At 41.1% G+C, this 15620-nt stretch overlaps 1 protein-coding gene across 4 annotated transcripts in view; it reads left to right on the top strand.

Annotated features, from left to right (window-relative positions):
* Positions 1 to 15620, top strand: part of ABCC3 (ATP binding cassette subfamily C member 3) — a 51767-nt gene that overhangs the window by 22886 nt on the left and 13261 nt on the right. For 2 of the 4 annotated variants that reach the window (XR_012652689.1, XM_075044448.1), the window contains exons 8-17: positions 2295 to 2513; positions 5898 to 6075; positions 6632 to 6793; positions 7894 to 7986; positions 9324 to 9527; positions 10758 to 10904; positions 11311 to 11398; positions 12421 to 12487; positions 14164 to 14290; positions 14627 to 14803. Coding sequence is in view for 2 of the 4 variants with exons in the window: in XM_075044448.1 (XP_074900549.1) it covers positions 2295 to 2513; positions 5898 to 6075; positions 6632 to 6793; positions 7894 to 7986; positions 9324 to 9527; positions 10758 to 10904; positions 11311 to 11398; positions 12421 to 12487; positions 14164 to 14290; positions 14627 to 14803 (1462 nt within the window). In the remaining 2 variants the exon portion in view is untranslated. Of the gene's footprint in view, positions 1 to 2294; positions 2514 to 5897; positions 6076 to 6631; positions 6794 to 7893; positions 7987 to 9323; positions 9528 to 10757; positions 10905 to 11310; positions 11399 to 12420; positions 12488 to 14147; positions 14291 to 14626; positions 14804 to 15620 lie in introns of all 4 variants that reach the window. The other 2 variants (XR_012652690.1, XM_075044449.1) reach the window with 2 other exon arrangements.

The raw sequence follows: 15620 nt of genomic DNA, 5'->3' as shown, positions 1-15620 counted from the left end.
TGTACACAGTAGTAATTTATTTTTAAAAACTCAATCAGCTGCAACTCTGGCATAGCTCAAGCTTTAAACTTGTTTTATTGTAATGACTATCATATTTCTATTGTTCCTAAGCCTACAAAACCTTTTTTACATTTTGCTTCACAACTGTCTTGTGAAATACTGTTTAATAATTGCTCATAATTCATTTTCTACTAATGAGTTACAGGGAGATCAGTGTGTATTTAAGTTGTTATCATAGATAATAATGCATGCAAAGAGTATTTTTCCTCTGCTTTTGCTCTCTTTGCATGTATGGCTGAAGTCTCTGCTCGCTCACTTTACTGGTAAGTGCAGTCGCTTCTGAGAAAGAGCTGTGCTAGATGGAGAAGAGAGAGCTGGAATCTATTTTGCCTCATTTTTAGTTAGCTTCTGTGACTGTGCTTATGAAGACAAATTGAAGATGCAGGGCCTTGTCATCACTATTAAGCAAGCTATGTGTTTTCCCATGAGATAATCAGCATCTATTATCTCCCCTGCTATAAATAATGGAAACCAGGCACATGCTTTTTGCTTTGATAAAAAAACTGGGTGTGAGCAGTCCCACACACTGCTGAAAACCTGACCTCACCTAGCTACCCGTAGTAAACACTAGATGTGCATTTTCTCCCTTTGGGATTTTTTGCTGCAACAGAACTATGGCATTGCTGTTAGGTCACTGTAATAAACATTTTTAACAGCACAAAGCCAGGGGCAAGTAGTCTTGTTTCTTCAAATCCTTCAATGAGTTTAACAGCTTGGTTGCCAGAAAAATAAAGCTTTGCTCATAAACTCTCCAGGTTTGGTCTGGAAGGACAAAAACAACACTGTTCTTGTCTGGGGAAAAAAAAAAGTCTGGTTTAGGTTCTCCTCCTGCCCTCAAACTTTATTGCGAAGAAATTGGGATTTCCACATGCCTTTGTTTGAAAGGATGTGAACAAGTTTCTACCTGTGGGCTGTTAGCCACAGTGATCATTTTGAATGCTTACAAGCTGTTGGAATTATTTGACTCTACAGCCAGCCAGCTCCAAAAAATCTGCACACTCTTTATGAAGAATCCATAAATCCAACCTCACTTGGTAGTACTTTTAAGTTATTTTTCAAATGCCTTCATGTAAGTCTTCACTGTTCCTAGGGTCTCTCTTCCATCTGTCCCTTCTTATAAGGCTTATGTGCCCCAGACTCTAATTTCCTTCTCCCTGCTCCACTTGGACTTAACCTTCCTCGCTGACTTTCAGGAAATTGTTCTCTAGGTCCCATAGCCCCCAAGAAACAACAGCAGTTCAGTATTTGCTGGTAGAAAAGCTGCCAGGCTGCTCTTTGACAGAAGTTCATGGAGGAAATAATTTCCCAGAGCACCCCCTCCTTATTGATAGGCAACAGAAGTCAGGCACCCAGAGCTGCTTCCAGAAAACCCACCTAGAGCCCTGGAGAGCAGTGTGGACCTGTTGGGTCCAGTTTTCATCAGTCAGTCTCAAAGAGCTTTGCAGAAGAGATCACTTTCATTGGCTTATTTTGCAGGTGGAGAAAGAAAAGGACAAAGTAAGAAAGGGATGCAGCGAAACAGCATTTAAATGCTTACGATGTCTTCTAAGTAAAATTTAGGCACCTAAACCCAAAGTTTCTGTCCTGGAAGAACCTCGGACAGCTGCAGCCCAGATCTCAGAGATGGCTTAGCTTTGGAGGTGCTGTGGTTTGTGCTCTTTCAAGTTTCCAGGAATGCAAAATCGTATTTTGAGAGGGCTGTGCCTGCTTCCTCTCTTAGCTTGGCATGTGATTCAATGCCTGTCTCCCTGGAGGGATTCAGACTACTCTGGAAGCAACTGTGTGATCAGATAAGGCTAAAGGTTTAGTACAGCTACTAATTGAACAACAACAAATACAGCCTCAGAAGGACTAGGTGAGGGTGCCTTTTGTGGTATGTAACTAGCAACTGTTAGAGAATTCCTTTATAAGAAATTGGCGATTCAAGATCAACTCTGTCCTCCGCCAAAGGAAGTCATGCCTTCATCTCCTACTCCTTTGACCCATGTTCTCATCCCATGGTGACTGATTTTCTGGCCTATGGAGTACACCTCATAAGTACTACAGAAAAAGAAAAGAGACTCATTACACAAGAGTGGCCTATCCCTGAGCACGTCTAGATCTTGTTGAAAGTCTTGCTGTTGACCAGTAGCAGAGCAAAGAAGGGAGCAGACTTTTAGATGTTACTGCAGTGCTGTACATAGGGCAATGACATTCTTGTCAGTTGTCTCTAATTGCTTGTTTCATTCCCCTAGGAAAGAAGATGTGACATATATGAAGAAATCTAACCATGTGCTGAATCATGTTGGTGATGGTCCAGAGGAAGCAGAAGTTCTAATCAGAGACAAAAAGCACAATAGAAAGCCTTCCTTTCTCAAAGCTTTGTTGAGGACCTTTGGGCCATATTTCTTAATCGGCTCGTTCTTCAAGCTGATACAAGACCTACTTTCTTTCGTCAACCCACAGCTGTTAAGGTTGGTTTACTGTGTGAGTAGTTTCTCTGTGCAGTCCCTGTGGAGGCTTGGCTTTGGCACGAAGTATTTATTTTTGAAATGCATATCTAGTTTCCCTCACAGTGCTGCATGTGTATGCTCCCTCACCTTCCCACCGAAATGCCATAAGACAGGAGTTCTTTTTTGTGGACTAAGCTGTAAATTGGGCAAGCTTCACTGAAATGCAAGATTCGTAAATCACCCATCACCAATACACAGCCTTGAATTACAAATTACCTGTTGCTTCATGCAGCAGTCCAAAGCAATTTGTCCCCATTTCTAAAGGATTATTTGTGAAATCAAAGCGAAGCACTGCTTGCTGGATCCAGTAGTCTCTGCACATCTGATACCCACATGCGTTGGTGGTGGCTGCAGCTGCAGCATGACTTGATATACAAATGAAGCATGATGCTCAAGTTATGTGGTGCTTTGACCATGCCGCTGTCATCTGGGAAAGATTTTGGACCATTTAGATGAGTTCATGTGTTCTTAGTTGTGCACGGTAATGAGAATGTGAGGCACAGTTGCAGTAAATTGCCAAGTGAAAGAGAATTATGGTTCTATTAAAAAAAAAAAAAAAAAAAAAGAGGAACACCTGTACGTCCCATCTCCAGGGGCACCAGTTGCTCAGCCTGATCCATAAAGGAATTTGCACGATTCCCACATTTTTTTCTCTGTTAGTATTATTCTTAAAGTGAGAATTTCACGAGATAATCATTACCTAAGAAGAAAGTAACAGTGGAAATACCAGCATGTCTATCAAACAATTGTTTTTTATTTCTAAATCAATGGAAAAGCACACAGTGCTGTTAATCCATGAGAGGAATGGAGTTTGGATGGAGGCCACAGGTGGATGTGGGGAAGGGGAGAAGAGAGGGCTTTGCTCCTATATAAGCATCTCTTAAAATAACATCGGTGTGGAGCTGTGTTCTGAGATCGTAGAATCATGAAATAGAATCATAGAATTGTTTAGGTTGGAAAAGACTTTTAAGATCATTGAGTCCAGCCATTACCCTAGCACTGTGAAGTCCGCCACTAAACCATGTCCCTAAGTGCCACATCTACACTTCTTTTAAATACCTCCAGGGATGGTCACTCAGCCGCTTTCTGATATGAGCCAGGATGTTATTGGCCACCTGGGCACGCTGCTGGCTCATATTCAGCCGGCTGTCGACCAACACCCCCAGGTCCTTTTCTGCTGGACAGCGTTCCAGCCCCTCTTCCTCAAGCCTGTAGCGCTGCATGGGGTTGTTGTGACCGAAGTGCAGGACCTGGCACTTGGCTTGTTGAACCTCATACAGCTGGCCTTGGCCCATCAACCCAGCCTGTCCAGATCCCTCTGGAGAGCCTTCCTACCCCCCAGCAGATCAACCCTCCCTCCCAACTTGGTGTCATCTGCAGACTTACTGAGGGCACACTCTAGGTAGACGACATCCACAACCTTTCCCTCCTCCAACTAAGCGGGTCACCTTGTCGTAGAAGGAGATCAGGTTAGTCAAGCAGGACCTGCCTTTCAGGTACATGAAACCCACGCTGACCGGGCCTGGCCAGCTGGTTGTCCTGTACGTTGCTGCATGATGGCACTCATGATGATCTGCTCCATAACCTTCCCCGGCACCAAGGTCACACTGACGGGCCTGTAGTTCCCCAGATCCTCCTTCCAGACCTTCTTGTAGATGGTTGTCACATTTGCTAACTTCCAGTCAACTGGGACTTCCCCAGTTAGCCGGGACTGCTGATATCTGATGGAAAGTGGCTTGGTGAGCACTACTACCAGCTCCCTCGGTACCCTGAGGTGGATCCCACCTGGCCCCATAGACTTGTGTGTGTCTAAGTGGTGTGGCAGGTCGCTAACCATTTCCCCTTGGATTATGGGAGCTTCATTCTGCTCCCTGTCCCTGTCTTCCAGCTCAGGGGGCTGGGTACCTGGAGAACAACTAGTCTTACTGTTAAAGACTGAGGCAAAGAAGGCATTATGTACCTCAGTCTTTTCCTCATCCTTTGTCACTACGTCTCGTCCCGCATCCAATAAAGGATGGAGATTCTCCTTAGCCCATGTTGTTCTGTAGGTGGTTTGTGACATAGCCAGAAGTTTGCTAAAAAGAGGGTCCGACCCAATATGGTGACATTTAATAGCTTACAGTCTGTCTTCTTCCAGAGTCCCTAGTGAAGAGGAGGCAGCTGGCTTCCTTGTGAGAACACATTAAGTATAATCTATTCTGGGAATTTCTCAAATTTGCATAGATTCCTGGATATGTTGTCAGTGATATCGCAAGGCATGTGATGGGGAATTTCAAGTCTGAATTCCTGCAGTCTTGGAAAGTGCACTGCTAGTGGTAAGAGAAAATGAAAAAGCCATGGCTGTCTGGCAGATTGCATGTAAGATAGTTTTATGTTTCTAAAAAGACTGCTGAATCCCTTGCTGGGACTACAAGGAAGAGATTTTCCTGAAGCTGTCCACTTACAGCATGACTGACTGGTGCAGTGCAGAAGGAAGATCTCTCTGGACTGGAAGAAGAGAGATGGAGCAACCTCATGCTTCTAACACAAGGCTCTGGGGCCTGATTTGTAGTTTCCTGGTGTATTTTCCCCCTGCTGATTATTTGAACCATGGAGCCAAATCTCTGTTCCTTCTGTATTTTAACAATTCAATACTCTGGTCAGTAGGCTGAAATCACAAATGTGATTTTTGAGAACACTGGATGTTGCCAGAAGTTGTTCTGCTTATTTGCTATATGCCAGTGTGCAGGTCTTGCAGGGAGAGCAGCTGTGTGTAGTAAGAAATGGCTTATTAATAAAAGATAGTATAGCCAGTTTAATGGTACTACCATTTTCCTGAAAAAGTAGGAGTGAAGAACTCTTATGCATCCATCCAGGAGGATGTCTTTTAATCTAGCTTTTTTGTGGGAAAACACCCCAGGCAGAAGCACTCAGGCTGCTTGAAAGGGGTTTGGGAGAGAAGCTGGTTTCTCCTGCTTTACTGCACTGTCCTACTGCGTCCTGTCATTCACCTCTTGCCCTGGAGGGCTGCCCAGAAGAGCTCAGACAGTGAGCCATGTGTTTAAATGCTGGATCTTGGGGGAAACCTGGAGTTTCTCATCATGTTTCATTTTCTACAGGCTCATTTGCAAATGGACTTTCTCACTGGCAAAGTCTAATGTTTTGCTGTTGGATCTTTGCAATGTTGTTTGACTGAAATCGTAACTCAGCTTGCATCCTGGAGAGCTGTTTACTTTTTGTGGTTAAAGAGAGGATGTGGGAGGACACCATAGTTGAGAGAAGCTGTGTTATGTCCCATTAAACTTGCTGCATGTTTTTTATTTTTGTTTCTTTTTCCTTTTCCTTCCCTAATCTTCTGAAAAACAGTGTATTAATCAGCTTCATTAAGAACAAAGATGCCCCAGCCTGGTGGGGATTTTTGATTGCGGCTTTGATGTTTATCTGTGCTGTGCTGCAGACACTCATACTTCACCAGCATTTCCAGTACTGCTTTGTTACTGGGATGAGGCTGAGAACTGGGATCACTGGAGTGATATACCGAAAGGTAAGACTGGAAGTATTTCGTGGGTTGGAACACCACTGTATAGTCAAGCAAGTGGTCTTAGTTCTCAAATACTCTTGGAAGAACAGGCATATTGGAGAATAGCCTCTTGGAACAGAAAAGATTGGGGTTTTGTTGAGTTTTTAGGAGTACCTCTATCATACTTTACAGAATTTTCTAGCGATCAGCAACTTAATGTGGGTGTACTGGTAGGTCACCAGATGTATCACAGGCTCACTTGGTATCATTGGTTCACTTTAAATATTTGGAAAAGGGATCCAGGAGAATAGCGTGTTTGTGCTATGAGTCGATAAGATGCAACTAGGTTTTCTTCGGAATGCTACATACTGCTTGAGACAGAAGTGCTCACAAGCAAACCATTTCATGAAGTCTTGTTCTTTGGAGATTAGGAATTGATGTAGGTGTGAATTATGTTATTCTTGTTGGAGACGCACATTCTTGGGGAGTGTCTTGTTTTGCTAATAATTGAGGATTTCTTCTCTGTGTTTCTCCATACATATCAAGATTGTGAATCCACTGAAACCCTCTTATTTCTCAGTCCTTAGTCATCACAAACTCAGCGAAGCGCTCATCTACTGTTGGAGAAATTGTCAACCTGATGTCAGTAGATGCCCAACGTTTCATGGACCTGATGACTTTCCTGAACATGTTGTGGTCTGCACCACTCCAGATATTTCTAGCTTTGTATTTCCTCTGGCAGGTACAGACATTGTCATGTTTTTTCAGAATTTGTCTAAATGATGTGCAAGCTTATTATTTTTTTGTTAATTTGACCCACCACTGCTTTTTTAGAAACTTACTGTTCTGCCTTGTAGTAAAATAGCTTGTACTGGTGTACATGATCAATTAGTCTCTTAATTATTGTGTTCAGCTGGTAGGCAAGAGAAGGCATTTGAAGCAAAAGATAGCCTTTGTGTCTCCTCTGTCCCTACCATGCTTTGATAGGACCAGTCTTGGACTCATCACAGTGTTTGCAGTAGTTGATGCAAATGAGAGCTTGAGGGAAATGGTTTAAAAACCAAACCAAACAAAAAAACCCAGACATAGGAAATGTAAGCCATGTATAAAGATTATATCACACCATATAAAGAAGTTTTGTGCAAGTCGACGTGAAACAAATCGCACCTGAAATAACCATAATTTTTCCTTTGCTCCAGTGAAGTTGTTTCTGGTTTATTCCAGGTTCATTCTGAGCGCTGGCTTTCATCTTTGAAATGTCTATGCAATTAATCTGTTTTACTGCATAAAATGTTAGCATCAACTTAACCATATTGACTTAGACTTGAAAGCCATTAAGTTGCAGCAGTTTTATGTGAGTTGCTGCTCCGCTGGTAAGCTGCACTCTGGTAGCTAGCAGTTTGTATACTTTTACTCACATTGAGGGTACTGGGTTAATTCAGTAATTACAGTTCTCTAGGTCGGAGAGAATTCAATGGAAAAAAATCCTTCTGTGTGGCTTATTTGTTCCCTTTCTACATTTGCTCAATAGCTCTGTATTTGCATTAGTTGAAACTTAACTTTCCCCTTCCACTGGGAACCACTTAACAGGTAAATCACAAAGCGCTCTGCTATCACCAATACTAGCATAATAATAATTCAAGGTGGATGCGGTCATATTTTTCTGTCTCCTCCTCAGTTGTTCTGTGAAATTAGAACACACTTCACTGGGAGGAGTTCAACTTGTCTATGTAAAACATTCATTTCTGTTTCTATGACCTACTGTTGTTTTAATGCTCACCATAGGGAACGGTAGCACTTGGGTACAAGTAGCAACAACTTACCTTTTTTCTTTCATTCAAGACTTTAGGGCCTTCTGTGCTGGCAGGAGTTGCCGTGATGGTTTTACTTATCCCATTTAACTCTGCAATAGCAATGAAAACCAGAGCGTTCCAGGTAAGGTACCAGCAGAGAAGGTGATGTTATCTGAATTGGCAGCTGTGCTATGAGAAAGGCAGGCAGCAGTGGTTGTTTTGGCCATTAATGAGCTGCCATTTGCACCAATTTACTTATGAGTAAGATTGTATTGAAATATTTAATAACTATATCTTCTCAGATAGTTTTTTCCATAGTGAATTGAATGCTAATTAAGGGAAAGGTGTGGCATTGAGTCAGTGGCACTGTTCATATTGCTGGACCTGCTTCTGGGATTAGCAAGAAGTTTCTTTGTCTCCATATCCCTTCACCTGGTAGCTTCTTCTAGGAGTGCCTAGAGAAAGGGCAAATAAATGCTCTTCTTTGAGCTGTGAATGACTGTTTTCAGAGATGGGAACTGAAACATGGTAGCTTGTTTTTTATGCTAATAGCCAGTGTTGACTTTCACTGCTACAGAGATGGGCTAAATTTGAATTATTATCTTAACGTAAAAGGATCCTTTATTCCTTTCTTTGTAGTTTTAGTCGTCTCTAGTCAAGGAAGGCTGAAAAAAACAATATAATAGTGCCCTCTGGCTTTGTGCTAGTAAAACCTAGTAAGTGGCTTGTGCTGTGCAACTGATCAGTGACTGTTTGGAAGGTTAAAAAAAAAAATCAAGCTGTTGATGTAACAAAGGTACTAGTTGGAAAATGAATATAAATGATGGCATTTAAGCACAGCCTTAGTAACAGAGTGGTATTATTATGTGCCTTAAAGAGACATCCAGATTTCCCATTAAATCTCTTGGATACTGACATGTTAGTATTAACATTCCTTTTCTCCTTGCCCATTATAAGATGCTCAGAGCTGCATAACTTGGTGTGCATGTGTCTGTGAATGCAGTTTTTCATTTTGTCTATACAGCTGAGCAGGGATTTTTTTTTTTTTAAAGTAACTGAATGAAGCACTGTATTCTAATGTATAGGGGAAAAAATAAACTAGGAGTAACCACAATCTTCAAGGGATGCCATAAGAAATACAACTGTGCATATCAGGAAAAAAATCTGAAGAAATCAAAGGAAGAAGTAGGCTAGTGTTTTTCTGAAGTGCCTGAATCTTTCTTTAAGGTGGTTTTGAAAATGTAACCCCTAACAGTGAAGATGAGTAGAAAACTTGTCTACTCTGCTTTTCAGCCATTTTCTTTGGATGTATAGACTTGCACAATAAGTTTACTGATAACAGTCTGGCTTGCTTTAATTACCTTTTGCATCCTCTTTAGAAATAGCCCAAGGACCATCACAGCTGTGAGACAACATGTTGAAAGCTCTTTTCTAGTCATTCATGTGACACTCTGTCTCCTGTGTTTACTAATAACCTAGGTGGAACAAATGCGATATAAAGACTCCCGCATTAAATTAATGAATGAAATTCTGGGTGGCATAAAGGTGCTAAAGCTGTATGCTTGGGAACCATCATTTTCAGAAAAAGTGTTGGAGATACGAAAGAATGAGCTGCGAGTTTTGAAAAAATCTGCCTATCTCAATTCTTTGTCCACCTTTGCATGGATCAGCGCACCATTCCTGGTAAATTGAATTTGCATGACTTTCTAAGCTGTACAAGTACATCCTTGAAGGATAAGCGTGAGGCTTTCTGCTTGCTAAATGTACATAGGAATAAAATGTAAATACTTTTAAAAAAAATTATTCACATGCTTTGAAGCAAAGTTCCCTGTTCTCTAGAGCCTTTTTGTTAATCGGTATTAAAGTATTTCTTGATAAAGCCTGCCAGTGGAAGCTGGGAATAGCTGTCTTGGGAGAATTTCCAACCACTTCAAAGTACTTCCCATAACAAATTGAAACTAGAATTTGAAACCTCAGAGATATTTGTGAATAGCAAAAAAAATTTTAATTGAGTCAGTCAGGACAACGTCTTGTCTTAAGCTCTCATTTCTACCTTTCGTGTTACAGTGCTGCTTGTTTTAGGGGGAGAGGGAGTTGTTAAATTATTCTACAACCTAAAAAAAGATTGATTTAATGTAAAAAATAAAGCCCAAATGATACATTGCCAATTCTGAAATGCTTTTTCCTCAGTTTTCCCTTTCCTTCTATTTTCCACTTCATTGCACTGTGATCCCTTTTGCAGAAAGGGTTTTGGTTTTGGTGAATAAAAACATGCAGATAAGTGCTTTGTCAAAAATATTCCTAGCCAACTGTTCTCAAGATCAAAGGCCCAACCCTGCAGAAATATTCTTAATGGCCTCAAGATCCTGCCTCTTTCATGTTTACTTAACGTTAATGCACTTCCTTAAATGCACATTCCTGCTCCTGCTCACCATTAGTTTACTGCGTAGGGTGGTCCCTCCACAGTGGATGGGCCCTGTCATACAGCAAACCAGCAAATTACTTGGATTTTACTCCCTTCCCTGTTGATCAGTAAGTCTTGTTTGCTTAGCCTGCAGTTTACAATGGGAAAATTTGGTTGGGTGGAGTTGGAAATGCAGCCAAACCGCAGCCAGGTAACTGTTTCTCATTTTTATTTACCTGAGTTCTGTAGTTCACCTCTTGAATCTCCTAGTGCAACTAAATGTATCCAGTAGTAATCTGAAAGTTATTTTATTTCACATGCCCTTTCTTATATCAACTTGTTCATACAACTTGTCATTCTCAAAGCATGTTGAAAAGGTCAGAAACAGAGAATTTGCCCAATTTTGTTGTTGATACTTTTACTTCAAAGATGCCTGTGAGGCTTGACTGCTTTTTAAAATGTCAAAATATTACATATGTCTTGCAGTAAACTCCCTTTCTGGCTTTTAGGTAGCATTGACGACGTTTGCTGTATACGTTTCAGTGGATGAGAAGAATATCCTGGATGCAGAAAAGGCTTTTGTATCCCTCTCCTTGTTTAATATCTTAAAGTTTCCCCTCAATATGCTTCCACAAGTCATTAGCAACATTGCACAGGTAAGGATGATCTTGTGCATAAGTTGTTTTGAACAAGTTGAACAAAAAGAACCACAGATGTCCCTGATTTCTAGAATGCAGAGATCCCTTGCATCTGCCTGTTAGCTGGTTTTCTTTCTAATATCTTTTCCCTATGGCTGCCCTGTATTGGAAAGTGTGACATCTTCTGAGTATGCTTGCCTGTGTGAATTTTGCTTCACTCAGATGAACTCAGCTTGGTCTGAGAAATTTCACAGTTCAAAGCTTGAATTTCAGCATAAGACCGATTGCAGGGAAGGAATGAGTCACTGTTCAGGAAGCCTGTAGGGTGAAAGCTTAAGCCATTCTGCATGCTTTCTTTTACAGTAGTAAGAGCATTAAGTCCCCATTAAAAGAATGATAAAATAACACCATGCTCTTTTCTTAGACAAGTGTTTCCCTAAAGAGAATTCAGCAGTTCCTGAGTCATGATGAACTTGATCCAAATTGTGTGGAAACAAAAGTGATTGCGCCAGGTAAAGCCATCAGTATTTTTCTAAACTATGCTAATATAACAAACATCCTGTATTTGTTTTGGACTGGTTGAGTTATGAAAAAAAAAAAACAAAAAACAAAATGAAAATAACAATAATAATCTTGGTTTAAAAAAAAAAAAGTTGCTGGTTTGAAAAGTATGTGTTTGTTGTTCAGGCTATGTGGAAATTACAGAAGTTTCTGGCTATATTTTTGAGCTTTGAGCTGGGTTCTTGGGCCTGAGTTTGCATCTGCGATGTACTGCTAATAGCATTGAATAATGAAGTGCATCCACTGACTAGGGCCAGCAAGACCTGTTCAAACCTTTTGCACTGCACAAACGCTCAGGAACATTGTAAACAGTTTTGATTTCTTCTGTTGGAAACAGTATCCCAAAACAAATGATCAAACCAGGTGGTCTCAAAAAAATGTGTTTTGTCATGTAATGCACTTTGGTGATACTGTGGTTTGAAACTTCTCTTGTGTGATGCCGTAGACGGAGGAGGAGAAGGGGTGGCTGCGTGGCTGTCATGCGATTACTGTTACACACCACCCCACCAGGAGGTAAAGGAAGCCTGCAGATCTGTAACTTTTTAGTGTGGCAAGCAAAAAGTTGCACAGAGGCAAATTTAATCTGATATATCAAAGTCATCAGCATGCAGTGTCTCCTACTGACTTGAAAGTGGTTTCTTAAGTAAAGTTGTGCTAACACTTGCGTGGTGATTCTGAGCAGCAAATGTTGGGACTAGCCTCACTGGGGCAGGGTGAAGCAGGACACCTTTTCAGCTCCATAGGTCTGTAAGCAAACAGTCTATAGCTTAAGACGTGATCAGTTATTTTAACTCTGAACAAGCCTGTCTTGTGACCCACAGTCATGAGACTGTGCTTCCCATGCCAGTAGAAAAGGGAACCACAGTGTACATGAAACACCCATAAATAATTCCTCTGTCTGCCAGTCTCTCAGCTGTACTGTTCTGTGTAATACATTTCCTGCCTTCTCTATTGTTATGTTTTTGTCATACAGGCAATGCCATCAGTGTAACAAATGCGACATTCAGCTGGGGAAAGGAGCTTAAGCCATCTCTGAAAGAGTAAGATTCCTTTATGCAATTGCAATACAACATCTACCTGCTTCCTGGTTTCTGGTGCCTGGGAGGTCTGTTTGAAAGATGTCTAGTAATATCTGCAGGCTCACTTCTGAAAAAGGTTGTTTTCACGCATCACATATGTGCATCTCTTCCGCCTTTAAAATGTCGAGCTAATCCTCATGGTTTATGGTATTTAGGTTAACAGAACAGTGCTGTAAGGCTTTAACTCCACAGCAACTCACATAAAATAGTTACCTATTGAAGGACAGAAAGGCTACGTAAATTTCTTAAATAGACATTTTTTAGCTGAAGCATTGGACAAATTGACCAAATTGATCTGATGGATTTTAAGGACAGTTGAGATGTCTGGGTTTGGACTTGGGCATGCGAACAGTGATCTGTTCTTTTAAGAGTCTTGTGGCATACTCATCCCGGTGGCTGTAGATGGGCCATTTCCAGGCAATGGGGGTGCATGTTTTGCTCATTTGCCTGTTTGAATGAATACAAACAAAATTTGCCTGGAAGCATATACTTCCTTATGTTATGTTTTGTTGTCAGATCAAAATCACAGAAACCTGGTAAGTGTTGTTAGAATTCTAGTCCAAGGAGCTCATGCTGCTGTGCTGAGTGTATTATCTTAACAGGTTATACATGGATAACCTGCAAGCAAGAGGCTTAGAGTTCAAAGGAGCCAGTTTGGTTCAGGCAACCAAATCTGCAGCCAGGTTAACTTCAGTGTTCTGGTGTTTATTTCAGAAAGAACCATGCATCTCCAGCTCAGATTGCTAGCCACCTGGGCCTAAAAATTACTTGGTGACTTCCTAAAATAGCAGTAAGGCAAAACTCAACTAGAGGGAAAGAATAATGAAAAAAACACGTGTAGTGCTTTTGAGTTTTCCTGCTTTCAATATTTCTTTTAAAAAAACCAACAACCAAAAAACCCTCTTGCAGTGTTCAAAACATCAACTACCTGCTTGGTAAGAATATGCATAAGAGTTAGAGCCCTAGTTCTGCATCAGAATCTGTGCAAACAGAAGTTTGGCTTGATTTCATTAGTGAAAGACACTTTGATGGCAAAGAGACCGTGTCCATCAGTCATTTCCCTATCAGTTCACCTTCAAAACCAGGACCTAAAGCAGTCCGTTTAAGAACATAATGGGGAAAACAGTAAAGGATTTTAACTGGGAAAGTTTTGGTTTTCTTGTCTTGTTGTGAACTCTATTTGCCAGCACTGGAAATACGGTACTAAGGTGGTTTGAACATTTTTAGATGGGATGTATTCACTCACTACTTTCGTACAATTGCTCTTGCTTCTAAAATCAAAACCCAAAAGACTTCTGGAAGATTGTCTGCTTTCAAAATGCTTATTAACCTGTTTGACTTGCTGATGGACTGATATGACACAGCAAAGGGTCTTAGAAGGCTTGCTACCAATCCTACTGGTTTAACAACCAAGAAGATGGATTAATGCTGTGTTTCCATTTGCTCTTACAGTTCTGGTTACAGTTGATTGTGCACAAGAAAGGTAGGAGAAGACCAGTGACCAAGCTATGCTTACTATATCCAGTCAGGCTGAGGTCAGGCTGATTTGTCACTGTGTATTTCAGCCCTGGTTTAAAGACCCATAATGTCTTTAGTAAACTAATGTTTAATTAATTTCCAGCCTGTTTCCTCCACAGTATAAATCTGTTGGTCCCCAGTGGTGCTTTGGTTGCTGTTGTTGGCCATGTTGGCTGTGGGAAGTCTTCTCTGGTGTCTGCTCTCCTGGGTGAGATGGAAAAGCTGGAAGGAGAAGTGGCTGTGAAGGTTGGTGTTGTTTACAATGCCATTTAACAATGGTATGGAAATGTGCTGCTTATGCCTGCCATTGCTTATAATGCACATCAAGCTGCTGTTTGCTCCTATGCCAGCTTGTCTGCATGCTTATTTGGGTTTTGCCCACACCTGTTCTGTTGTGTTTTATATAAAATGACTTTCCCAATTCTATCAACTATACATCAGCAATTAACACACATATATGTATAATGTGAATGTATATCGAACAGGAGCTAGATCTATGTGCTGTAGATCTTAATCAGAGTTGTAAGTGTGAATTGCTGCTTGTTACAAGTCAGAGGTTTCCTTTCTCCCTCCTTGTTCAAGGGTTCTGTTGCTTATGTGCCTCAACAAGCCTGGATCCAGAACGCCACGCTGAAAGATAACATTTTGTTTGGCCAAGCTCCTAATGAACAAAAATACCAAAATGTCCTGGAGGCCTGTGCTTTAAAAACTGACCTGGAAGTGCTGCCAGGAGGAGATCAGACTGAGATTGGAGAAAAGGTAAGGGTTTTGGTTTTTTTCAAGTCAGACCTGCTTGGTGATTCCTGTTCTGTCTAGCTAAAGAGAGATTACTGTAAAGTCAGCACTTGATTTGGTTTGATCTTTACAATGGCATCCCTGCTACAATCAACACTGAAACATGCGGGGCAGTTTTGTGAAAGGCAGTTGGACTTAAACTCATTCCTAACTTTAAGCATGTGTTTGTACTGTGATGCAAAATTACACATCTAGCCCTGGAAGATCAGAGCATCCTCCATTTGTTGTCCAATTGTAAAGGTGCATCTGTCCAGAACACTTAAAGTCCTTCCTTCTCCTGTAGGGATAAAAAGGGAGGGAACATATGGTGTGCGTCAAGTGAAAAAGTGATATGATCATCCCTTAACACCTCATTTTAATGAGAAACTTTCACATCTGTGATTACCAACAAAGATTTTTTTTCATAGGCCACTAAATTTGAGATGAATATCATGAAGTGGAGTGGATATGTGGATTTGTATGTAAGATGAGAGATGTGGAAGATGTTCCAGGTGCCGCAGCCCTGTTTTGAATGTTTGCATTTTACATCCTGGTTGACGGTCTTCCTTTTTATAGTTTTGTGTTTTAATAGCTCCCTTTAGGAGCTTATTAAGCAAGAGGTTTATTTCGTCTCCAGATTGCTGGGTGAGTGGAAGTTTGGCAGCGAACAAACAGATTTAGAGGCGTTCTGTTCTGTCTCTGGCTCAGAGTGAGTTATTCTCTTCAGCGCCTCGTGTTTCAATTCAGCATCCGTGTGTTTGACTGGGTGAGAGCCATAAAGAGTCATAGCTGTTGTTGGAAC

This window comes from Buteo buteo, chromosome 13 (genome assembly GCF_964188355.1).
Source record: "Buteo buteo chromosome 13, bButBut1.hap1.1, whole genome shotgun sequence".
Lineage (NCBI taxonomy): Eukaryota > Metazoa > Chordata > Aves > Accipitriformes > Accipitridae > Buteo > Buteo buteo.
This window is presented reverse-complemented; position numbering and strand designations above follow the sequence as displayed.